Raw genomic sequence first — 26,631 nt, forward strand, 5'->3', positions numbered from 1 at the left:
CTGATACAAAATACTCATTAAGTATATTAGCCTTGCTCTGTGCATCTAAGCATATATTACCCTCTCTGTCCCTAATCGGCCCCACTCCTCCTCTTACTACTCACCTACTATTTACATGCCGGTAGAAGATTTTTGGGTTCCTTTTTATGTTGACTGCCATTCTATTTTCATATTCTCTCTTTGCCAGTCTTATTTTCCTCTTCACTTCCTCTCTCAATCTACTGTATATGGCCCGTTTCTCACCTGATGAGTTTGAACTTATCTTCTTGGTCAAGGTTTTGGTCATCCCCCTAATCTCCCACCCCCACTGCTCGACTCTCCCTTTTAACCTCTTCTGTTTCCCCTCCCGTGAGATTTTTTTCTGCACTAATGATGCTTTATTAAATGCAAATTCTTATTATTTTCAATGCCAGACTGGAGAACCATAAACCAAGATGGAAATTTTCAACAGATCAGAGAGAGGATGCATTTGTGAAGGCGAGGCTATGCCTGACAAACCTGACCGAATTTCTTTGAAGGGGTGACTGAAGTAGTGGACAGAGGAATGTCTATGGATGTTATTTATGTGGATTTCCAGAAGGCATTTGCTGAAGTTCCTCTTAAGAGTCTGTTAGCTAAAGTTAAGTCTCAGGGAATTGAAGGCAGGGAAATTGGCTGAGTGGCAGGAGAGAGAGAGTAGGGATAATGTGCAGGTACTCTTATTGGTAGGAGGTGACAAGTGGCTTTCCACAAAGATCAGTGTTGGGCTCTCAAATATTCACCATAATTATTATCAACATAGTTTAGTTTAGAGATACAGCACTGAAACAGGCCCTTCGGCCCACCGAGTCTGTGCCGACCATCAACCACCCATTTATACTAATCCTACACTAATTCCATATTCCTACCACATCCTCACCTGTCCCTATATTTCCCTACCACCTACCTATACTAGGGGCAATTTATAATGGCCAATTTACCTATCAACCTGCAAGTCTTTGGCATGTGGGAGGAAACCGGAGCACCCGGAGGAAACCCACGCAGACACAGGGAGAACTTGCAAACTCCACACAGGCAGTACCCAGAATTGAACCCGGGTCGCTGGAGCTGTGAGGCTGCAGTGCTAACCACTGCGCCACTGTGCCGCAATAGATGATGAGATGGAAAGTAACATATCTAAATTTGCCAAAGGTGACTTTGTAAGCATTCTAAATGGAAGCATCAAATTACAAAAAGATATTGATAGATTAAATGAATGAACAAAACTGCCGATGAATTTCAATGTAGGTGAATGTGAGATCTTTCACTTTAGTCCAAAAAAAGGATAAAACAGGGTATTTTCGAAACGGTGAAAAGCTAGAAACCGTGGAGGTCCAAAGAGACTTGGGGGTCCAGGTAAATGGATCATTAAAATGTCATGAACAGGTACAGAAAATAATAAGTAAGGCTAATGGAATGCTAACCTTTATATCTAGAGGAGTAGAATACAAGGGGGGAGAAGTCAGGCTTCAGCTGCACAAAGCCCTGGTTAGACCACACCTGGAGTTACTGTGAGAAGTTCTGGGCACCACACCATAGGAAGGATATATTGGCCTAGGAGGGAGTGCAGTGTAGATTTATCAGAATGATACCTGGACTCCAAGGGTTAAATTACGAGGGGGAGATTACACAAACTAGGATTGTATTTCCTGGAATTTAAAAGATGGTGATTTGATTCAAGTTTTCAAGACATGATGGGCAGCACATAGGATCAGTAGAGGGAAACTACTTCCGCTGCTTCGGGTGTCCAGGACGAGGGGGCAGAGTCTAAAAATTATAGCCAGACCCTTCAGGAGTGAAATTAGGAAACACTCAGGGTGATAGAAGTTCAGAATTCTCTTCCACAAATGGCAATTAATGCTGGGTGACTGGTTAATTTTGAATTTGAGATTGACAGATTTTTGTGAACCAAGGGTATTAAGGGATATGAGATAAAAGCGGGTATATGGAGTTCGGTCACAGGTCAGTCATGATGTCATTGAATGGAGGAACAGGCTCGATCCTGACACAACCTCCTCCTCTTCCTATGCTCTATTCTTCAGGAAGACAGCCCCAGTCTAACTCTTGGAGCTGCTAAATCTTTGCCTCTCTCTGCCCATATTTACTAACCTTTTGGATTTCGTACTGATGTTTTTCTTCCGCCAATAAGATGAGCTTCAGTTGCTGCAACTTCTCCATTTCAGTGGAAAAATCTGTCCTATTCGCTGTCCACACGATGTTGGCCAAATACCTGGGAACACAAGGATGGATTCTGGGCTGTGCAGCAGAGGCAATCCGGTATGAAACACAGTGAAAAGAAAAGCAAAGGAAGACTTGCATTTCTATAGCGACTTTCAAGACCTCAGGATTCCCCAAAGCTGTTCACAGCCAATGAAGTACTTTCGAAGTGCAGTCGCCATAGAGAGAGCCTGAGAGAGAACAGTGCAGGAGATCCACTGTTAAAACTGCAAGTTCCCCTCCAAGTCACACACTATCCTGACTTGGAACTATATCGCCGTTCCTTCACTGTCGCTGGGTCAAAATCCTGGAACTCCCTCCCCAACAGCACTGTGGGTGGACCTACCCTACATGGACTGCAGCTGTTCAAGAAGGCAGCTCACCATCACCTTCTCATGGGCAATTAGGGACGCCCACATCCCAAGAATGAATTTTAAAAAAAGAAGCAGAGGGGAGTGAGTGGGAGACAGAGAGAGCCTGAGAGAGAACAGTGTGGGAGATCCACTGTTAAAAGCAGAACAGGGGAGACAGTGGGAGACAGAGAGAGCCTGAGAGAGAACTGTGTAGGAGATCCACTCTTAAAATCAGCAGAGGGGAGTGAGTGGAAGACAGAGAGAGCCTGAGAGAGAACAGGGTGGAAGATCCACTGTTGAAATCAGCAGAGGGGAGTGAGTGGGAGACAGAGAGAGCCTGAGAGAGAACAGTGTGGGAGATCCACTGTTAAAAGCAGAACAGGGGAGACAGTGGGAGACAGAGAGAGCCTGAGAGAGAACTGTGTAGGAGATCCACTCTTAAAATCAGCAGAGGGGAGTGAGTGGAAGACAGAGAGAGCCTGAGAGAGAACAGTGTGGGAGATCCACTGTTAAATCAGCAGAGGAGAGTGAGTGGTAGACAGAGAGAGCCTGAGAGAGAACAGTGTGGGAGATCCACAGTTAAAATCAGCAGAGGGGAGTCAGGGGGAGACAGAGAGAGCCTGAGAGAGAACAGTGTGGGAGATCCACAGTTAAAATCAGCAGAGGGGAGTGAGGGGGAGACAGAGAGAGCCTGAGAGAGAACAGTGTGGGAGATCCACTGTTAAAATCAGCAGAGGGGAGTGAGTGGGAGACAGAGAGAGCCTGAGAGAGAACAGTGCGGGAGATCCACTGTTAAACACAGCAGAGGGGAGTGAGTGGGAGACAGAGAGAGCCTGAGAGAGAACAGGACGGGAGATCCACTGTTAAACACAGCAGGTGGGAGACAGAGAGAGCCTGAGAGAGAACAGTGTGGGAGATCCACTGTTAAAATCAGCAGAGGGGAGACAGTGGGAGACAGAGAGAGCCTGAGAGAGAACAGTGTGGGAGATCCACTGTTAAAATCAGCAGTGGGGAGTGAGTGGGAGACAGAGAGAGCCTGAGAGAGAACAGTGTGTGAGATCCACTGTTAAACACAGCAGAAGGGAGACAGTGGGAGACAGAGAGAGCCTGAGAGAGAACAGTGTGGGAGATCCACTGTTAAAATCAGCAGAGGGGAGACAGTGGGAGACAGAGAGAGCCTGAGAGAGAACAGTGTGGGGCCTCCACTGTTAAACACAGCGGAGGGGAGTGAGTCGGAGACAGAGAGCCTGAGAGAGAACAGTGTGGGAGATCCACTGTTAAACACAGCAGACGGGAGTGAGTGGGAGACAGAGAGAACCTGAGAGAGAACAGTGTGGGAGATCCACTGTTAAACGCAGCAGAGGGGAGTGAGTAGGAGACAGAGAGCCTGAGAGAGAACAGTGTGGGAGATCCACTGTTAAACACAGCAGACGGGAGTGAGTGGGAGACAGAGAGAACCTGAGAGAGAACAGTGTGGGAGATCCACTGTTAAACGCAGCAGAGGGGAGTGAGTAGGAGACAGAGAGCCTGAGAGAGAACAGTGTGGGAGATCCACTGTTAAACACAGCAGACGGGTGTGAGTGGGAGACAGAGAGAACCTGAGAGAGAACAGTGTGGGAGATCCACTGTTAAACACAGCAGACGGGTGTGAGTGGGAGACAGAGAGAACCTGAGAGAGAATAGTGTGGGAGATCCACTGTTAAACGCAGCAGAGGGGAGTGAGTGGGAGACAGAGAGAGCCTGAGAGAGAACAGGGCGGGAGATCCACTGTTAAACACAGCAGAGGGGAGACAGTGGGAGACAGAGAGAGCCTGAGAGAGAACAGTGTGGGAGATCCACTGTTAAAAGCAGCAGAGGGGAGTGAGTGGGAGACAGAGAGAGCCTGAGAGAGAACAGGGCGGGAGATCCACTGTTAAACACAGCAGAGGGGAGACAGTGGGAGACAGAGAGAGCCTGAGAGAGAACAGTGTGGGAGATCCACTGTTAAAATCAGCAGAGGGGAGACAGTGGGAGACAGAGAGAGCCTGAGAGAGAACAGTGTGGGAGATCCACTGTTAAAATCAACAGAGGGGAGTGAGTCGGAGACAGAGAGAGCCTGAGAGAGAACAGGGTGGAAGATCCAGTGTTAAAATCAGCAGAGGGGAGACAGTGGGAGACAGAGAGAGCCTGAGAGAGAACAGTGTGGGAGATCCACTGTTAAAATCAACAGAGGGGAGTGAGTCGGAGACAGAGAGAGCCTGAGAGAGAACAGGGTGGAAGATCCAGTGTTAAAATCAGCAGAGGGGAGACAGTGGGAGACAGAGAGAGCCTGAGAGAGAACAGTGTGGGAGATCCACTGTTAAAATCAACAGAGGGGAGTGAGTCGGAGACAGAGAGAGCCTGAGAGAGAACAGGGTGGAAGATCCAGTGTTAAAATCAGCAGAGGGGAGTGAGTGGGAGACAGAGAGAGCCTGAGAGAGAACAGTGTGGGAGATCCACTGTTAAATCAGCAGAGGGGAGACAGTGGGAGACAGAGAGAGCCTGAGAGAGAACAGTGTGGGAGATCCACTGTTAAAATCAACAGAGGGGAGTGAGTCGGAGACAGAGAGAGCCTGAGAGAGAACAGTGTGGAAGATCCAGTGTTAAAATCAGCAGAGGGGAGACAGTGGGAGACAGAGAGAGCCTGAGAGAGAACAGGGTGGAAGATCCAGTGTTAAAATCAGCAGAGGGGAGTGAGTGGGAGACAGAGAGAGCCTGAGAGAGAACAGTGCGGGAGATCCACTGTTAAAAGCAGCAGAGGGGAGTGAGTGGGAGACAGAGAGAGCCTGAGAGAGAACAGTGTGGGAGATCTACTGTTAAAAGCAGCAGAGGGGAGTGAGTGGGAGACAGAGAGAGCCTGAGAGTGAACAGGGCGGGAGATCCACTGTTAAACTCAGCAGAAGGGAGTGAGTGGTAGACATAGAGAGCCTGAGAGAGAACAGTGCGGGAGATCCACTGTTAAAAGCAGCAGAGGGGAGTGAGTGGGAGACAGAGAGAGCCTGAGAGAGAACAGTGTGGGAGATCCACTGTTAAAATCAGTAGAGGGGAGTGAGTGGGAGACAGAGAGAGCCTGAGAGAGAACAGTGTGGGAGATCCACTGTTAAAATCAGCAGAGGAGAGACAGTGGGAGACAGAGAGAGCCTGAGAGAGAACAGGGCGGGAGATCCACTGTTAAACACAGCAGAGGGGAGACAGTGGGAGACAGAGAGAGCCTGAGAGAGAACAGTGTGGGAGATCCACTGTTAAAATCAACAGAGGGGAGTGAGTCGGAGACAGAGAGAGCCTGAGAGAGAACAGGGTGGAAGATCCAGTGTTAAAATCAGCAGAGGGGAGACAGTGGGAGACAGAGAGAGCCTGAGAGAGAACAGTGCGGGAGATCCACTGTTAAAAGCAGCAGAGGGGAGTGAGTGGGAGACAGAGAGAGCCTGAGAGAGAACAGTGTGGGAGATCTACTGTTAAAAGCAGCAGAGGGGAGTGAGTGGGAGACAGAGAGAGCCTGAGAGAGAACAGGGCGGGAGATCCACTGTTAAACTCAGCAGAAGGGAGTGAGTGGGAGACAGAGAGAGCCTGAGAGAGAACAGGGCGGGAGATCCACTGTTAAATTCAGCAGAGGGGAGTAAGTGGGAGACAGAGAGAGCCTGAGAGAGAACAGTGCGGGAGATCCACTGTTAAAAGCAGCAGAGGGGAGTGAGTGGGAGACAGAGAGAGCCTGAGAGAGAACAGTGTGGGAGATCTACTGTTAAAAGCAGCAGAGGGGAGTGAGTGGGAGACAGAGAGAGCCTGAGAGTGAACAGGGCGGGAGATCCACTGTTAAACTCAGCAGAAGGGAGTGAGTGGGAGACATAGAGAGCCTGAGAGAGAACAGTGCGGGAGATCCACTGTTAAAAGCAGCAGAGGGGAGTGAGTGGGAGACAGAGAGAGCCTGAGAGAGAACAGTGTGGGAGATCCACTGTTAAAATCAGTAGAGGGGAGTGAGTGGGAGACAGAGAGAGCCTGAGAGAGAACAGTGTGGGAGATCCACTGTTAAAATCAGCAGAGGAGAGACAGTGGGAGACAGAGAGAGCCTGAGAGAGAACAGGGCGGGAGATCCACTGTTAAACACAGCAGAGGGGAGACAGTGGGAGACAGAGAGAGCCTGAGAGAGAACAGTGTGGGAGATCCACTGTTAAAATCAACAGAGGGGAGTGAGTCGGAGACAGAGAGAGCCTGAGAGAGAACAGGGTGGAAGATCCAGTGTTAAAATCAGCAGAGGGGAGACAGTGGGAGACAGAGAGAGCCTGAGAGAGAACAGTGCGGGAGATCCACTGTTAAAAGCAGCAGAGGGGAGTGAGTGGGAGACAGAGAGAGCCTGAGAGAGAACAGTGTGGGAGATCTACTGTTAAAAGCAGCAGAGGGGAGTGAGTGGGAGACAGAGAGAGCCTGAGAGAGAACAGGGCGGGAGATCCACTGTTAAACTCAGCAGAAGGGAGTGAGTGGGAGACAGAGAGAGCCTGAGAGAGAACAGGGCGGGAGATCCACTGTTAAATTCAGCAGAGGGGAGTAAGTGGGAGACAGAGAGAGCGCATTCTAGAAAGGAAAGTACAATCAACATGTGATGTCACAGGAAAGCAGCTAAATGATTGGTTGGTGACTTTTTCTATTTTCACTGTGAACTGGGGAATTCATTTAAACCAAGAGCTGGGAAATTAAAAATTTCAATCAGGGTAAGTTTAAAAGTAAGTGAATTAATAAGTGTATTAGCACAGTGCAGGTCTAGATCCATTAATTAAAAATAATAGTTTAAACAAGGTACTAATTAGATTCTATAAGAGGGAATAGCGTTTTTATTATATGGATTGGCAGCTGAGACCAGTTGCTTGCAATTCCTGCACCATGTGGGAACATCAGGACGCTTCATGTGTCTTGGACGACCACATGTGTAGGAAGTGTCTCCAGCTGCTTCAGCTCGAGCTCAGGATTTCCGAGATTGAGGGACAGCTGGAGTCACTGCGGAGCATCAGGGAGGATGGGAGTTTCCTGGATCATACATTCCAGGAGGTGGTCACCCCACAGGCAGTGAAAGTTCAGGATAATATGTGGGTGGCCATCCGGAAGATTAGGAACAGGCAGGAGGTTCCGGAGTCTTTGGGGTGTGTGTCAATGTCAAACTTAGCATTGGAGACTGCTGGGAGTGACGATATCCTGAAGGACTGCCGTCCAGACCATGGCACCAATGGGCAAGGGACTGTACAGGAGGGAGCAGCAAACTGTAGATATGCAGTCATTATAGGGGATTCCTTAGTTAGAGGGACAGATAGGCATTTCTGTACCTGTCACTGTGAGTCCTACATGGTGCGTTGGCTCCCTGGTGCCAGGGTGCAGGATATTCTGCAGGAAGAAGGGAGTGAGCCAGAAATTGTGGTACACGCTGGTAATGATATAGAGAGGGCAGGTTCTGGAAAGGTCCCAGCGGATTGGAAAGCTGCAAATGTAACACCCCTATTCAAGAAAGGGTGCGGTTGGGGGCGGGGGTGTTGGAGCGACAGAAAGCAAGAAACTATCGTCCAGTTAGACTAACATCTGTCATTGGGAAAATGCTAGAATCCATCAATAAAGAGGTAGTAGCAGAACATCTCAAAAATCATAATGCAATCAGGGAGAGTCAGTCCCTTTTATGAAAGGGAAATAGTGTTTGACAAATTTATTAAAGTCCTTTGAGGATGTAACAAGCAGGGCGGATACAGGGGGACCAGTGTATGTAGTGTATTTGGATTTCCAAAAGGCATTCGATAAGGTGCCACATAAAAGGTTACGACACAAGATAAGAGCTCATCGTGTTGGGGGTAATATCTTAGCATGGAAAGAGGATTGGCTAACTAACAGGAAACAGAGAGTCGGGATAAATGGGTCATTTTCAGGATGGCAAACTAACTAATGGAGTGCCACAGGAATCAGTGCTGGGCCTCAATTATTTACCATCTATATTAATGACTTTGATGAAGGGACCGAGTGTACTGCAGCTAAATTTACTGACGATACAAAGATAGATAGGAAAGCAAGTTGTGCGGACACAAAGATTCTGCAAAAGGATATTGATAGGTTGAGTGAGTGGGCAAAAATTTGGCAGATGGGGTATAATGCGGAAAAATATGTGGTTGTCCAATTTGGCAAGAAAGAGTAGAAAAGCAGAGTATTATTTACATGGAGAGAGACTGCAGAATTCTGCGGTACAGAAGGATCTGGATGTCCTTGTACATGAATCACAAAAGTCAGCTTGCAGGTACAGCAAATAATTAGGAAGGCAAATGGAATGTTGGCCTTTATTGCAAAGGGGATTGAGTATAAAAGTAGGGAAGTCTTGCCACAACTGTACAAGGCCTTGGCACCTAGAGCTCTGCGTACAGTTTCGGTCTCCTTATTTACGGAGGGATATACTTGCATTGGAAGCAGTTCAGAGAAGGTTCACTAGGTTGAAGGGGTTGTCTTATGAGGAAAGGTTGAGCAGGTTGGGCCTATACTCACTGGAGTTTAGAAAAATGAGGGGTGATCTTATTGAAACATGTAAGACTGTGAGGGAGCTTGACAGGGTAGATGCTGAGAGGATGTTTGCCCTCATGGGGGAATCTAAAACATAGAAACATAGAAAATAGGAGCAGGAGTAGGTCATTTGGCCCTTCGAGCCTGCTCCACCATTCATTATGATCATGGCTGATCATCCAACTCAGTAGCCTGTTCCCGCTTTCCCCCCCATACTCTTTGATCCCTTTTGCCCCAAGAGCTCCTTCTTGAAAACATTCAATGTTTTGGCCTCAACTGCTTTCTGTGGTAGCGAATTCCACAGGCTCACCACACTCTGGGTGAAGAAATTTCTCCTCATCTCAGTCCTGAAAGGTTTACCCCATATCCTTAGACTATGACCCCTGGTTCTGGACTCCCCCAACATTGGGAACATCCTTCCTGCATCTACCCTGTCAAGTTCTGTTCGAATTTTATAGGTTTCTATGAGATCCCCCCTCACTCTTATGAACTCCAGCGAATATAATCCTAACCGACTCAATCTCTCCTCATACGTCAGTCCTGCCATCCCTGCTTCTGTACTCCAATCCTCTCACTATGAAGGCCAACATATCTTTTTTACCGCCTGTTGCACCTGCGTGCTTACCTTCAGCGACTGGTGTACGAGAACACCCAGGCCTTGTTGCATATTCCCCTCAGTTTATAGCCGTTCAGATAATTATCTGCCTTCCTGTTTTTGCTACCAAAGTGGATAACCTCACATTTATCCACATTATACTGCATCTGCCATGCATTAGCCCACTCACTCAACTTGTCCAAATCACCCTGAAGCCTCTCTGCATCCTCCTCACAACTCACCCTCCCACCCAGTTTTGTGTCATCTGCAAATTTGGAGATATTACATTTAGTTCCCTCATCTAAATCATTAATGTATATTGTGAATAGCTGGGGTCCTAGCACCGATCCCTGCAGTACCCCACTAGTCACTGCCTGCCATTCTGGAAAAGACCCATTTATCCCTACCCTTTGTTTCCTGTCCGTCAACCAATTTTCTATCCATCGCAATACACTACCCCCAATCTCATGCGCGTTAATTTTACACGCTAATCTCTTATGTGGGACTTTATCGAAAGCCTTCTGAAAGTCCAAATAAACCACATCCACTGGCTCCCCCTCATCAACTCTACTAGTTACATCCTTGAAGAATTCTAGTAGATTTGTCAAACATGATTTCCCTTTTGTAAATCCATGCTGACTCTGTCCGATTCTACCACTGTTCTCCAAGTGCTCTGCTATAAAATCTTTGATAATGGACTCTAGAATTTTCCCCACTACTGACGTCAGGCTGACTGGTCTATAATTCCCTGCTTTCTCTTTACCTCCCTTTTTAAATAGTGGGGTTACATTAGCTACCCTCCAATCCTATAGGAACTGTTCCAGTGTCTATAGAATCTTGGAAGATGACCACCAATGCATCCACTATGTCTAGGGCCACTTCCTTAAGTACTCTGGGATGCAGACCATCAGGCCTTGGGGATTTATTGGCCTTCAATCCCATCAATTTCCCCAACACCATTTCTCTACTAACACTGATTTATTTCAGTTTCTCTCTCTCACTAAACCCTGTGTTCCCCAACATTTCTGGTATGATATTTGTGTCCTCCTTTGTGAAGACAGAACCAAAGTATGCATTTAGTTGGTCAGCCATTTCTTTATTCCCCATAATAAATTCCCCTGTTTCTGACTGTAAGGGACCTACATTTGTCTTCACCAATCTTTTCCTCTTCACATACAAAGAAAAAAGAACAAAGAACAGTACAGCACAGGAACAGGCCATTCGGCCCTCCAAGCCTGCGCCGATCTTGATGCCTGTCTAAACTAAAACCTCCTGCACTTCCGGGGACCATATCCCTCTATTCCCATCCTATTCATATATTTGTCAAGATGCCTCTTAAACTGTTATATGTCGCTATCGTACCTGCTTCCACCACCTCCCCCGGCAGCAAGTTCCAGGCACTCACCACCCTCTGTGTAAAGAACGTGCCTCGCACATCCCCTCTAAACTTTGCCCCTCGCACCTTCAACCTATGTCCCCTAGTAACTGACTCTTCCACCCTGGGAAAAAGCTTCTGACCATCCACTCTGTCCATGCCACTCATAACTTTGTAAACCTCTATCATGTCACCCCTCCACACAATATTCTAATTGTGGCCTAACTAAAGTTCTGTACAGCTGCAGCATGACTTGCCAATTTTTATACTCTATGCCCCGACCGATGAAGGCAAGCCAAGCATGCTGTATGCCTTCTTGACTACCTTATCCACCTGCGTTGCCACTTTCAGTGACCTGTGGACCTGTACGCCCAGATCTCTCTGCCTGTCAATACTCCTAAGGGTTCTGCCATTTACTGTATACCTCCCACCTGCATTAGACCTTCCAAAATGCATTACCTCACATTTGTCCGGATTAAACTCCATCTGCCATTTCCCCGCCCAAGTCTCCAACCGATCTATATCCTGCTGTATCCTCTGACAATCCTCATCATTATCCGCAACTCCACCAACCTTTGTGTCGTCCGCAAACTTACTAATCAGACCAGCTACATTTTCCTCCAAATCATTTATATATACGACAAACAGCAAAGGTTCCAGCACTGATCCCTGCGGAACACCACTAGTCACATCCCTCCATTCAGAAAAGCACCCTTCCACTGCTACCCTCTGTCTTTTATGACCGAGCCAGTTCTGTATCCATCTTGCCATCTCACCTCTGATCCCGTGTGACTTATAGAAATTTTTACAGTCAGCTTTTATGTTCCCGCAAGCTTGCTAGGCTTGAACTAGAACTAGGGGGCACAGTTTCAAATTAACGGGTCTCCCATTTAAGATGGAGATGAGGAGGAATTTCTTCTCTCAGTGGGTTATTAGTGTTCAGAATTCTCCCCCCACCATCCCCCTGACACAGCAGTGGAGGTTGGGTCATTGAATATATTCAAGGCTGAGTTAGATAGATTTTTGATCAAGGGTTTTGGGGGACAGACAGGAAAGTGGAGTTAAGGCCATGATCAGATCAGCCATGATCTTACTGAATGGCAGTGCAGACTCGAGGGGCCAAATGGCCTACTCCTGTTCCTATGTCTTATGCTGTTATGCTCCAGATTCTTGGGACCTTGGGGCCAGCTTCAGGGCAGGAGGCACCGATTCAAAAGTGATGGGTTGCACTTGAACAGGAAAGTTCACTAGTGTGGTGGGGGAGGGTTTAAACTAAATTGGCAGGGGAATCTGCACCAGCATATAGAAGTAGAAAAGAAGAATAATGTGAGAATGTTGGACAGCACTAGAGAAAGGAGTAGTTCCATATTAAATAGGAGCAAACAGAGAAGAACTACGAGGAATATAAAGCCAGGTTTATTCCATGACCAGTGTGTTCTCGGTCCAACTAGAAAGGAGGCATTGCTGAATCTGGTGCTGGGAAATGAGGTGGGCCAAGTGAGATAGAGAATATGATGAGACAACAAAAGAGGATGCTGATAAATTATCAGTAGAAGCAATGGTAAGGTAATGGATTGTGTGAAAATTGATAGGCAGGGTTCACTGGAGAAGCTGGCTTTGCTTAGAATAGATAGGTTGCCTGAACTTGCATCCCAGGTTGCTGAAGGAAGTGGGGGTGGAGATAGCGGAATGGCTTGGCATAATCTTCCAATCTTCCCTAGATATGGGGAGGTACCAGAGGATTGGAGAGTGGCAATTGTGACACCCTTATTCAGGAAAGGGTGTAAGGACAGTCCTAGTAACTACAGGTCAGTTAGTTTAACATCAGTGGTGGGTGAGGTTTTAGAAACAATAATCAAGGTCGGTGCTGGACTTGGATATTGGAATACAAAGTAAAATTTCACAATTTGCAGGTAATACCAAACTTGGAGGTGTGGCAATGAGGATGATATCAATCAACTGCAACAGCACATAGATAGCTAGAATAGGCAGACAAGTAGCAGATTAGAGAATACAGTGAGGTGATGCATTTTGGCAGAAGGAATAGGATTAGGCAATATATCCTTAATGGCACAGTTATAGAGTCATAGAGTCGTACAGCATAGAAACAGGCCCTTCGGCCCACCGCGTCCATGCCTATCTATACTAATCCCACCTGCCTGCATTAATTCCATATCCCTCTAATTTTAATTCTCAAGAGTGTGCAGGGACAGAGTGAACTTGGGTCCTTGTGCACAAATCCTTGAAGGTGGCAGGACATATTGAGAGAGTGGTTAGTAAAGTGTATGGGATTTTGGGCTTTATAAATAGAGGCATTGAGCAGGGAAGTTATGCTGAACCTTTATAAAGCTCTGGTTAGGCCTCAACTGGAGTATTACATCCAATTCTGGTCACCACACTTTAGGAAGGATATGAGGGGCCTTGAGAGGGTGCAGAGGAGATTTACTAGAATGGTTCCAGGGATGAGGGATTTTAGTTACAAGGCAGAAGCCTTGTTTAGGCCTCAGCTGGAGTATTGTGTCAAATTCTTGGTGCCACACAAAAGGTTGGAGAAGCTGGGGTGGTTTTCCTTGCAGCAAAGGAGATTGAGGGAAGATTTGATGGAGGTGTACAAGATCATGACAATAAGGTAGACAAAGAAAAGCTGCTGTTAATAGCTGATGGTACGAGGACTAGAGGACACAGATTTAAGGTTTTAGGCAAGAGATGCAGGGGGAATATGAAGAAGAACCTTTGTATGCAGTGAGTGTAATGACCTGGAACTCACTGCCGACGAGAGTGATGAAAGTGGAGACAAAAGGAAATTGGATGGACAGTTGCAGGGCTACGGGGATTGAGCGGGAGAGTAGGACTGACTGGATTGCTCTGTGGAGATCTGGCATGGGCTCCTTGGGCCAAATGGCCTCCATAATAATTCTATGACCCTCTGACTGTCGTAACATAGGAATATATCTGGAATTATTCACAGGTGGTGACCCTGGTTAGGACACATCCCGAGTCCAGTTTTAGAACAAAAGTAATAGGCTATAATCACCATATAGCCCCTCGAGCCTGCTCCACCATTCAATAAGATCATGGATGGTCGACTGCCCCTCGCATGCACAGAAAAGACTCAAAGTAGGGCCACGAAAATGATCCTTAATTCAAAGGCCCTTTTGGTCATATTGTGTTTGATAATCGCTCCTGTGAGGCATCTTGGAAGGTTTCACTATAATAAAGGTGCTAAATAAATGCATTGCCTAACCTTCTTCTCCAGCACCTCTGAAACCCCTGACCTCTACCAGCTGGAACGATAAGGGCAGCAGATAGAGTCGTAGAGTTATACAGCACAGAAACAGGCCCTTCGGCCCATCCTGTTTGTGCCAGCCATCAAACACCTATCTATTCTAATTCCATTTTCCAAACACTTGGCCCATAGCCTTGTATGCTATGGAGTTTCAAGTGCAAGATGCATGGGAACACCACCAGCTGCAAGTTCCCCTCCAAGTCACACATCATCCTGACTTGGAACTATATCGCCTTTCCTTCACTGTCGCTGAATCAAAATCCTGGAACTCCCTTCGTAACAGCACTGTGGGTGTACCTACCCCCACATGGACTGGAGCGGTTCAAGAAGGCAGCTCACCACCACCTTCTCAAGGGTATTTAGGGATGGGCAATAAATGTTGGCCTCGCCAGCAACGTCTACATCCTGAGAATGATTTAAAAAGTCAGTTACCCTGCCAGTATTCATTACTTTGGCATATAGAGGCATAGAACACAAAATCAAGCAAACCATGCTGAATCTTTCAAAATCACTGGTTAGGCCTCAGCTGGAGTATTGTGTCAAATTCTTGGTACCGCACAAATGATTAATACACAAGCTAAGAGCTCATGGAGTTGGGGGTTAATATATTAGCATAGGTGGTGGATTGGTTAATGGACAGGAAGCAGGGAGTCGGGATAAACAGGCAGGAGTCAGTAACCGGGAGACATAGATTTAAGGTAATTGGCAAAAGAACCAGAGCAGAGGTGAGAATTCTGTTGTGATCTGAAACGCGCTGTCTGAAAGGGCGGTGGAAGCAGATTCAATAATAACTTTCAAAAAGGGAATTGGATAAATACTTGAAAAGGAAAGAGTTACAGGGCTATGGGGAAAGAGCAGGGAGCCTCTTTCTGCATTGTAACATTCACTGACTCAATGGTCAATGGGCAGTTGGATGGGATAACAGGCCAAACAAATACTTTCTTACTCAACTACCACCCTCACTAATATGAGCTAATCCAGGGGAGGAGAAGAATTGACTCTGGGGCCTTATCAATTTGTATAACACAGCAGCACACTATATCTGTGCTGTAAGTTTAGGTGTAGCAGGTAGTTTGATGTCAGCTGTGGCTCAGTGAGTAGCACTCCCAACTCTGAGCCAGAAGGTTGTGTGTTCAAGCCTCACTCTAGAAACTTGAACACATAATCTAGGTTAACGTTTGCAGTGCAGTACCGAGGGAGTGCTGCACTGTCGGAGGCAGTGTCTTTTGGATGTGGCATTAAGTTGAGGCCCCTTCTGCCCTCTCAGGTTGATGTAAAAGGCACGTTTGAAGAAGTGAGGGGGCCCTGGTCAATATCTATCCCTCAATCAACAGCACTAAATCAGATGATCTGTTCATTATCACATTGCTGTTTGTGGGAGCTTGCTGTGCACAAATTGGCTGCTGCATTTCCAACATTACAACAGTGACTACACTTCAAAAAGTACTTCATTGGCTGTACAGAGCATTGGGACATCCTGAGGTGGTGGAAGGCACTATAGAAATGCAAGTCTTCTATTTTTCATGGTTAAACTTAATATAAAATATATACACATATTAAAGACTGGCTCTGCTGGAGCTATGAGAAGACAAGGTTAGCAGGGATAGCAAGATGAGGATGTGTTGGGTTTTACGAAGGGGCATAAGGCTGGAACATACTGTCATCCTCAATGTTCTCAGTGACACCGGATGCTATTGGCTTACAGCTGGCCTCATGATGCACAGTACCCTCTCCTCCATAGCGCTCAGGAGATGCAGGTGTCCTTGCCCCTGCCGGCTGTGCTCCTGTCTATCGTGTGCCACTTTGTCTCGCAAGAGGTTAGTGGGGGGTGGGGGGGGGGGAGGTGGAATATCAGTGATTGTGCTGCACTGTGTTTGGGTGATGTGCCTGCCACAGCTGAATAGCTGGAGGTATGCGGAAGCTGCAGGACTTGGGTGTGAGTCTGGCAATGTGTGTGAGGGTGGGGTGGAGTATCTGGATGTTAGACCTGGGTGATGGGGTTGTGGTGTAGTGAGCAGTGTGAGAGCTTGATGGTAGGAGATGTCCTTTGAAGATGCATTCGCTGACCTTGACCACCCACGTCATTGAACTTCTGACGACATTGCTGCCAGGTCCTCAGGGCCAGACTCCAGGCATTGATCCCCCCCCACCGGCCACCTGCTCCCATTCCATTCTGAGGGTTTGCCTTGAGGGCCTACTGGCCCCATGGAGAATATAACCTTTTGTCATGCAGAACATCTCTTGTCAGCCTCTACTACCAAGGCCTCTAGAGCTGCATCTGTGACCCAAGGGGATATCTCTCTCTCTCTCTCTCTCTCTCTCTCCCATTTAAGACCGAGATGAGAGGAATTTCTTCTCTCAGGGGGTGGAGTCTGGGTCATTGAACATATTCATGGCTGAGTTAGACAGATCTACAAGGGACGAAAGAGTTATGGGAGGGGAGGGTGGGGCAGACAGGAAAGTGGAGTTAAGGCCACAATCAGATCAGCCATGATCTCATTGAATGGCGGAGCAGGCTGGAGGGGCCGAATGGCCTACTCCTGCTCCTATTTCTTATGATCTTATGATCAATGCTACATCGAGGAGCCAGCACCAAGTTTGCATGCTGCCTCAGCAGGAATGGGCGAATGCATGTCTCAAATTGCAACCCCCGTTGCCAAAAATGTACCCCACCCAATCTTTAGTCAAACTATTAGAAGCTACAGAGATCAGTAATGAGCGATCATGTGTGGGAATGTCCCATGTTTAATAAATAGCCCAAGTCATTGTGTGAGCAGCACCAGAGAGGACAGTAATGAACCATACAGCACAGAAGGACAATAGAGATACCTGACAATCACACAATCACAGAACCCCACATTAGGACAATGAAGATATATGGCAATATCCTATAATATCCACATACTGGCAATGGGGATATATGACAATATGCTCTAATACCCCATATAAGGGCAGTAGAAACGTGACAATATTGCATATGAATGATTTTATGATTCTATATAATGCTGAGATGTCAGTGAGATGCTGTGCTCTGTGGAGGGATTAGCCAGTCGGACTGTACTCACCTTGCACACAGACGGTGACCCCAGATCTTGGCCAGGTCAATCGGTCTGTGTCCTCTTGAATCTTTGACCTTCGCATCAGCTCCTGCTTTGACTAAAGTCGCAATACAATCTAGTAAACCTACTTCAGCTGCCTGATGAAGTGGGGTCAGGCCACTGGTTGTCTGGCTGAAAGAAACAGTACTACTGTAAATGTTTGAGCTGGAGAATAGTTTACAGAAAGAATGTGAGAAAGTAGAGATTTAGAAGATGCCAATTCATCGCTTGAACCCTCTTCTTCCAGATATACACTCTGCCCTATCATAGACTCTATCCACCCATTTAATCCCTTCCCACAGCCCATGTACACTCTCTGCTATCATGGACCCGACCCACCCATTTAATTCAACCAATATCCCCCAAATTATTATCACATTGCCGTTTGTGGGAGCTTGCTGTGCACAAATTAGCTCCCACTTTTCCTGCATTACAACAGTGATTACACTTTAAGAAGTAATTCATTGGCTGTAAAGCAGTTTGGGAGGTCCTGGTGTTGTGCAGGTTCTATTTAATTACAAATCTTTCTTTCTCGTTGGTTCCCACAGCTCTCCATCACTGGGAGTTTCCTTGCCTTATGGGAGATTGATGCCATAATTAGGCAACAACTTGATTAGCATGCTAATCGATATTCCAGAATTCAACTGAGCTTGGCCAGCTGACCTCCTCAAGCAGGAGAACTGCGACACAGTCAATTCTTCCGAAATTCATTTCATTGGAAGTGTCTCAAGGATTGGTTAGTGGACAGGAAGCAGAGAGTAGGGACAAATGGGGCATTTTCAAGTTGGCAGGCTGTAACTAGTGGAGTTATGCAAGGAACAGTGCTGGGGCCTCAGCTATTTAGTTTAGTGATACAGCACTGAAACAGGCCCTTCGGCCCACCGAGTCTGTGCCGACCATCAACCACCCATTTATACTAATCCTACACTAATTCCATATTCCTACCACATCCCCACCTGTCCCTATATTTCCCTACCACCTACCTATACTAGGGGCAATTGCTAATGGCCAATTTACCTATCAACCTGCAAGTCTTTGGCTGTGGGAGGAAACCGGAGCACCCGGCGGAAACCCACGCAGACACAGGGAGAACTTGCAAACGCCACACAGGCAGCACCCAGAATTGAACCCGGGTCGCTGGAGCTGTGAGGCTGCGGTGCTAACCACTGCGCCACTGTGCCGCCACTCTGTATTAATGACTTAGATGAAGAGACAAAGAGTAATGTATCTAAGTTTGCTAACGATTCAAAGCTGGGTGGGAATGTAAGCTGGGAGAGGCCACAAAAAGGATGCAAAGAGATATAGACAGGCTACGTGAGTGGGCAACAAGGTGGCAGATGGAGGATAATGTGGAGAAGTGTGAGGTTATTCACTTTGCAGTAAAAGTGGAAAAGCAGAATATTTTTTAAAAGGCATGAAACTTTTAAATGTTGATGTTCGGAGATTTGGCTGTTCTCATACAAAGAACACAGAAAGTTAACATGCAGGTACAGCAAATGACTAGGAAGGCAATGGTATATTGGCCCTTATTGGGGATTGGATTACAAGGATAAGAAGGTCTTGCTATAATTGTACAGGGCTTTAGTGAGACCACGCCTGGAGTACAGTGTGCAGTTTTGGTCTCCATATTTAAGGAAGGCAGTACAGTGAAGGTTCACTAGATTGGGATGAGAGGATTGTCCTATGTTGAGAGGCTGAGTAAATTGGGCCTATATTCTCTGGAGTTTAGAATAATGAGAGGTGATCTCATTGAAACATACAAGATTCGCACTGGAGTGCTGACTTGGGGCAGCATTACAGTGCTATAGTGGGAGTTTTGTGACTGAGGGTAATTAAGGTTTAGTTTTATCTAAAGTCTAGTCTTTCTTTTATTTAGCAAATTAACTTAACAATTGCTGTTTGGGTTGGAGAAGGTGAGTTTTAGACCAGCTTTAAACAGAGTTCACTCGGGCTCTGTTTGCAGCTGCACCTAGTTAATTAGAGAATTGGCTTAAACCAGTTTTCAGGGGCTAGAGTCCGACAGTATAAAAGTGGGCCATCTTACAGTGCTGACTTCGTTTGTACTGGAGTGCTGACTTGGGGTTGCATTAGAGTGCTAAAGTGGGAGTTTTGTGACTGAGGAAGTTCTGTGAGGAGGGAGCGAGGAGCTCCTTTCATTTCCTACCTGTCCTCAAAGACCGTGAGGGGAGCCAAGAGTTTCCAAAGAGCACAACTGACTGGTGAGTAGGTCCTGGTGGGTATTTTTCAAACTGGATTGATTTGTAAGTCATTGTTTTAGCAAGACTTAGTTGATTTTTTAAATTATAATAGTCTTCTAAAGTTTTTAATTTAAAGGGTTTAGTCATGGCAGGAGAGCTTAAAGCCGTGGTTTACTCCTCTTGCTGCATGTGGGAATCCGGGAACATTTCCAGTCCCCGGAACCAGCATGTGTGCGGGAAGTGTGTCCAGCTGCAGCTCCTGGAAGCTCGGGTTTCAGAGCTGGAACGGCGGCTGGAAACACTGTGGAGCATCCGCGAGTCTGAAAGCATCGTGGATAGCACGAAGAGAGGTAGTCACACTGCAGCTGAAGGGACTTGAGGAAGGAAGGGAATGGGTGACCACCAGGCAGTCCAAGAGAAACAGGCAGGTAGTTCAGGAGTCCCCTAGGGTCCAGCTTGCAAATTGGTATTCCATTTTGGAGGCTGATGAGGCTGGTTCCTCTAAGGAGTGCGGACAGAGCCAAGCTTCTGGCACCACAATCAGCCTGTCTGCACAAGAAGGGGGAAAGAGAGGAACAGCAATAGTAATAGGGGATTCTATAGTCAGGGGAACAGATAGGCGCTACTGTGGCCGTCAACGTGTCTCCAGGATGGTGTGTTGCCTCCCTGGTGCCAGGGTCCGGGATGTCACTGAACAGCTGCAGGGCATCCTGAAGGGGGAGGGTGATAAGGCAGAGGTCATGGTACATGTTGGTATCAATGACATAGGTAGAAAGAGGGATGAGGTCTTGCATCAAGAATTCAGGGAGTTAGGCAGTAGACTAAAAAGCAGGGCCTCTCGGGTTGTAATCTCTGGATTACATTCTGAAGGGGGAGGGTGAACAGCCAGTTGTCGTTGTGCACATAGGCACCAATGATATAGGTAAAAAACGGGATGAGGTCCTACAAGCAGAATTTAGGGAGTTAGGAGCCAAGTTAAAAAGTAGGACCTCAGAGGTAGTAATCTCCGATTGCTACCAGTGCCACGTGATAGTCAGAGTAGAAATGAAAGAATAGTCAGGATGAATGCGTGGCTTGAGAGATGGTGCAGGAGGGAGGGGGTTCAGGTTTTTGGGACATTGGGACCGGTTCTGGGGGAAGTGGGACTATTACAAATTGGACGGTCTACACCTGGGCCGGACTGGAACCAATGTCCTTGGGGGTACTTTTGCTAACGCTGTTGGGGAGGGTTTAAACTAATGTGGCAGGGGGATGGGAACCAAATGAGGTCAGTAGAGAGTAAGGATGTAGTAACTAAAGCCTGTAAGGAACTAGATAATGAAGTCAGCGTGACTAAGGGAAAGAGTAGGCAGGGAGCAGATGATGAAAGCAAAGGGACTGGTGGTCTGAGGTGCATTTGTTTTAATGCAAGAAGTGTAGTAGGTAAGGCAGATGAACTTAGGGCTTGGATTAGTACCTGGGAGTATGATGTTATTGCTATTACTGAGACTTGGTTGAGGGAAGGGAATGATTGGCAACTAAATATCCCAGGATACCGATGCTTCAGGCGGGATAGAGAGGGAGGTAAAAGGGGTGGAGGAGTTGCATTACTGGTCAAAGAGGATATCACAGCTGTGCTGAAGGAAGGCACTATGGAGGACTCGAGCAGTGAGGCAATATGGGCAGAACTCAGAAATAGGAAGGGTGCGGTAACAATGTTGGGGCTGTACTACAGGCCTCCCAACAGCAAGCGTGAGATAGAGGTACAAATATGTAAACAGATTATGGAAAGCTGTAGGAGCAACAGGGTGGTGGTGATAGGAGATTTTAATTTTCCCAACATTGACTGGGATTCACTTAATGTTAGAGGTCTAGATGGAGCAGAATTTGTAAGGAGCATCCAGGAGGGTTTTCTAGAGCAGTATGTAAATAGTCCAACTCGGGAAGGGGCCATACTGGACCTGGTGTTGGGAAATGAGCCGGGCCAGGTGGTTGAAGTTTCAGTAGGGGACTACTTTGGGAATAGTGATCACAATTCCGTAAGTTTTAGAATACTCATGGACAAAGACGAGAGTGGTCCTAAAGGAAGAGTGCTAAATTGGGGGAAGGCCAACTATACCAAAATTCGGCAGGAGCTGGGGAATGTAGATTGGAAGCAGCTGTTTGAAGGGAAATCCACATTTGATATGTGGGAGGCTTTTAAAGAGAGGTTGATTAGCGTGCAGGAGAGACATGTTCCTGTGAAAATGAGGGATAGAAATGGCAAGATTAGGGAACCATGGATGACAGGTGAAATTGTGAAACTAGCTAAGAGGAAAAAGGAAGCATACATAAGGTCTAGGCGGCTGAAGAAAGACGAAGATTTGAAAGAATATCGGGATTGTAGGCACAATCTGAAACGAGGAATTAAGAGGGCTAAAAAGGGTCATGAAATATCTTTAGCAAACAGGGTTAAGGAAAATCCCAAAGCCTTTTATTCATATATAAGGAGCAAGAGGGTAACTAGAGAAAGGATTGGCCTACTCAAGGACAAAGGAGGAAAGTTATGCGTAGAGTCAGAGAAAATGGGTGAGATTCTAAACGAGTACTTTGCATCGGTATTCACCGAGGAGAGGGACATGACGGATGTTGAGGTTAGGGACAGATGTTTGATTACTCTAGGTCAAGTTGGCATAAGGAGGGAGGAATTGTTGGGTATTCTAAAAGGCATTAAGGTGGACAAGTCCCCAGGTCCGGATGGAATCTATCCCAGGTTGCTGTGGGAAGCGAGAGAGGAAATAGCTGGGGTCTTAACAGATATCTTTGCAACATCCTTAAACACGGGTGAGGTCCCGGAGGACTGGAGAATTGCTAATGTTGGGCCCTTGTTTAAGAAGGGTAGCAGGGATAATCCAGGTAATTATAGACCGGTGAGCCTGACGTCAGTGGTAGGGAAGCTGCTGGAGAAGATACTGAGGGCTAGGATCTATTCCTATCTGGAAGAAAATGGGCTTATCAGTGATAGGCAACATGGTTTTGTGCAGGGAAGGTCATGTCTTACCAACTTAATAGAATTCTTTGAGGAAGTGACAAAGTTGATTGATGAGGGAAGGGCTGTAGATGTCATTTACATGGACTTCAGTAAGGCGTTTGATAAGGTTCCCCATGGTCGGCTGATGGAGAAAGTGAAGGCGCATGGGGTCCAAGGTATACTAGCTAGATGGATAAAGAACTGGCTGGGCAACAGGAGACAGAGAGTAGCAGTGGAAGGGAGTTTCTCAAAATGGAGATGTGTGACCAGTGGCGTTCCACAGGGATCCGTGCTGGGACCACTGTTGTTTGTGATATACATAAATGATTTGGAGGAAAGTATAGGTGGTCTGATTAGCAAGTTTGCAGACGACACTAAGATTGGTGGAGTAGCAGATACTGAAAGGGACTGTCAGAGAATGCAGCAGAATATAGATAGACTGGAGAGTTGGCAGAGAAATGGCAGATGGAGTTCAATCAGGGCAAATGCGAGGTGATGCATTTTGGAAGATCCAATTCAAGAGTGAACTATACAGTAAATGGAAAAGTCCTGGGGAAAATTGATGTACAGAGAGATTTGGGTGTTCAGGTCCATTGTTCCCTGAAGGTGACAACGCAGGTCAATAGAGTGGTCAAGAAGGCATACGGCATGCTTTCCTTCATCGGACGGGGTATTGAGTACAAGGGTTGGCAGGTCATGTTACAGTTGTATAAGACTTTGGTTCGGCCACATTTGGAATACTGCGTGCAGTTCTGGTCGCCACATTACCAAAAGGATGTAGATGCTTTGGAGAGGGTGCAGAGGAGGTTCACCAGGATGTTGCCTGGTATGGAGGGCACTAGCTATGAAGAGAGGTTGAGTAGATTAGGATTATTTTCATGAGAAAGACGGAGGTTGAGGGGGGACCTGATTGAGGTGGGCAAAATCGTGAGAGGTATAGACAGGGTGGATAGCAAGAAGCTTTTTCCCCCAGAGTGGGGGATTCAATTACAAGGGGACACGAGTTCAAATTGAAAGGGGAAAAGTTTAGGGGGGATATGCGTGGAAAGTTCTTTACGCAGAGGGTGGTGGGTGCCTGGAACGCGTTGCCAGCGGAGGTGGTAGACGCGGGCACGATAGCGTCTTTTAAGATGTATCTAGACAGATACATGAATGGGCAGGAAGTAAAGAGATACAGACCCTTAGAAAATAGGCGACAGGTTTAGATAGAGGATTTGGATCGGCGCAGGCTTGGAGGGCCGAAGGGCCTGTTCCTGTGCTGTAATTTTCTTTGTTCTTTGTTCTTTGTCTTTGTTCTTTACTCCCAGTACCACGTGCTAGTGAGTATAGAAATAAGAGAATAGCACAGATGAATGCGTGGCTTAAGAGTTTGTGTAGGAGGGAGGGTTTTAGATTCCTGGACCACTGGGACCGTTTCTGGGGAAGGTGGGACCTGTACAAGCGGGACGGTCTACATCTGAACCAGAGGGGGACTAACATCCTTGCTGGTGGGTTTGCTAGTGCTGTTGGGAGGAGTTTAAACTAATTTGGCAGGGGGAGGGGATGCAGACTCCGAGCAGAATAGGGACACAGCTAAACACAGGAAAGCAAACCAGTCAGAGGGAATACAGCGGAAGTAAGTTTCAAGGGAGTAAGACCAGGATGGACGGCCTCTACTTTAATGCCAGGAGTATTACAGGATGAGTTAAGGGCAATGATTGACATGTGGAATTGTGATAGAATAGCCATCACGGAGACATGGTTGAGGGAGGGGCAGGACTAGCAGCTCAATATCCCGGGATATAGAATCTTCAGGTGAGACAGAGGAGGGGGTAAAAGAGGAGGGGGCATTGCAATATTAGTTAAGGCGTCAGTTACTGCAGTAAGGAGAGATGATATGTTGGAGGGGGCATCAAATGAAGCTTTATGGGTAGAGTTTAGGAATAAAAAAGGGACAGCCACATTGCTAGGTGTTTATTATAGACGTTTAGAGAGGTGGGAAATTGAGGAGCAAATATGTGCGCAATTTGCAGAGGTGTGTAAAAATAATAGGGTAATTATATTAGGTGATTTCAACTTTCCCAACATTAATTGATATAATCATCGTGTTCAGGGCTTAGATGGAGTGGAGTTCTTAAAATGTATACAGGAGAACTTTTTATCTCAATATGTAGAGGATTTTTTTTTTATTTCCAAAATATGCTTTATTCATAAAAATCTGTAAAAATTACATTCCCAGTTTCAAACAGCACCAAGTCAAAAATTACAAAAAGTGCAAAGGTGATCAGTTTCCTTCAATACAATCATGAGTTGCCTCACAACCCTTCCATTTCATTTGTCATGCCATATACATTTTTACATTTTACAGCAAATGAAAATTTTCCCGATACAGTTTGAGGGGTTTTCCATGGATCCAGCCCCTCAGTTCAGCTTGGTGGGGGGACCTTACACTGTGGTCTTTCCCCATTGAGCCTTTGCTGCAGCTGCCCCAAGCTTTAGTGCGTCCCTCAACATGCAGTCCTGGACCTTGGAATGTGCCAGTCTGCAACATTCGGTCGTGGACAACTCTTTGCGCTGGAAGACCAGCAAGTTTCAGGCAGACTGATTTGATAGTCCTCCAGCAGCAATTGATGTTTATCTCGGTTTGCGTCCCTGGGAACAGCCCATAGAGCACAGACCCCTGTGTTACAGAGCTGCTTGGGATGAACCTCGACAAAAACCACTGCATCTGGGGCGGCACAGTGGTGCAGTGGTTAGCACTGCAGCCTCACAGCTCCAGGGACCCGGGTTCGATTCTGGGTACTGCCTGTTCTCCCTGTGACCGCATGGGTTTTCGCCGGTTTCCTCCCACAGCCAAAGACTTGCAGGTGATAGGTAAATTGGCCATTGTAAATTGCTCCTAGTGTAGGTAGGTGGTAGGGAATATGGGATTACTGTAGGGTTAGTATAAATGGGTGGTTGTTGGTCGGCACAGACTCGGTGGGCCGAAGGGCCTGTTTCAGTGCTGCATCTCTAAATAATAAATAAAATCTCTTTCCACACCTGCTTTGCAAAGACACATTCCAGAAGGAGGTGGGCAACCATCTCTTCCCCACCACAGCCAACGCGAGGGCATCGTGCGGCGGGGGTGAGACTTCGGGCGTGCAGGAAAGATCTGATGGGGAGGGTTCTTCTCACCACCAGTCAAGCTACATCTTGATGCTTGTTTGAAAGTTCTGGTGATGAGGCATTCCACCACATGACTTTGGCGGTCTGCTCGGGGAACCATCCAACAGAATCCACCTTCTCCTTTTCCCGCAGGGCCTTGAGGACATTCCATGCAGACCACTGCCTGGTGGATTGGTGGTCAAAGGTGTTTTTCCGCAGAAACTGCTCCACGAAGGATAGGTGGTACGGCACCGCCCAACTGGATGGAGCGTTCCGCGGCAATGTGACCAGACCCATCCTTCGCAACACTGGGGACAGATAGAACCTCAGCACGTAGTGACACTTGGAGTTTACATACTGGAGGTCTACACACAGCTTGATGCAGCCGCACACGAAGGTGATCATCAGGATGAGGGCGACGTTGGGTACATTTTTCCCGCCCTTATCCAAAGGTTTGAACATCATGTAGAGGATCCAACAAGGGAGGGTGCAGTGCTTGACCTAATTCTGGGGAATGAAGCCGGACAGGTGGTTAATGTGTTGGTGGGGGAGCATTTTGGTGATAGCGACCATAACATGGTACAATTTAAGCTTGTTATGGAGAAAGAAATAGACAAGTTGCAACAAAAGGGGAGAGCGAATTTTAGTAAAATAAGGCAGGATCTGGCCAAGGTAGACTGGAAAGAGTTACTTGTCGGGAAATCTACAGAAGAGCAGTGGGGGGCATTCAAAAAGGAAATGGGGAGGGTACAGGCCCAACATGTTCCCTCTAGGGTAGTAGGTAGGAGCAACAAGCCCAGAGAACCATGGATGACCAGAAACATTCAGGGTATGATAAGAAG

General features: G+C 46.9%; 1 protein-coding gene across 1 annotated transcript in view; it reads right to left on the reverse strand.

Moving 5' to 3' along the window:
• The window catches only part of ankrd53 (ankyrin repeat domain 53), a 51,438-nt gene that overhangs the window by 9,339 nt on the left and 15,468 nt on the right, over positions 1-26,631 (reverse strand). The window contains exon 4 of the mRNA XM_068028747.1: positions 2,128-2,248. Coding sequence (XP_067884848.1) covers positions 2,128-2,248 — 121 coding nt within the window. The remainder of the gene's footprint in view (positions 1-2,127; positions 2,249-26,631) is intronic.

The sequence above is a fragment of the Heterodontus francisci genome, chromosome 1, assembly GCF_036365525.1.
Source record: "Heterodontus francisci isolate sHetFra1 chromosome 1, sHetFra1.hap1, whole genome shotgun sequence".
In the NCBI taxonomy this organism is placed as follows: domain Eukaryota; kingdom Metazoa; phylum Chordata; class Chondrichthyes; order Heterodontiformes; family Heterodontidae; genus Heterodontus; species Heterodontus francisci.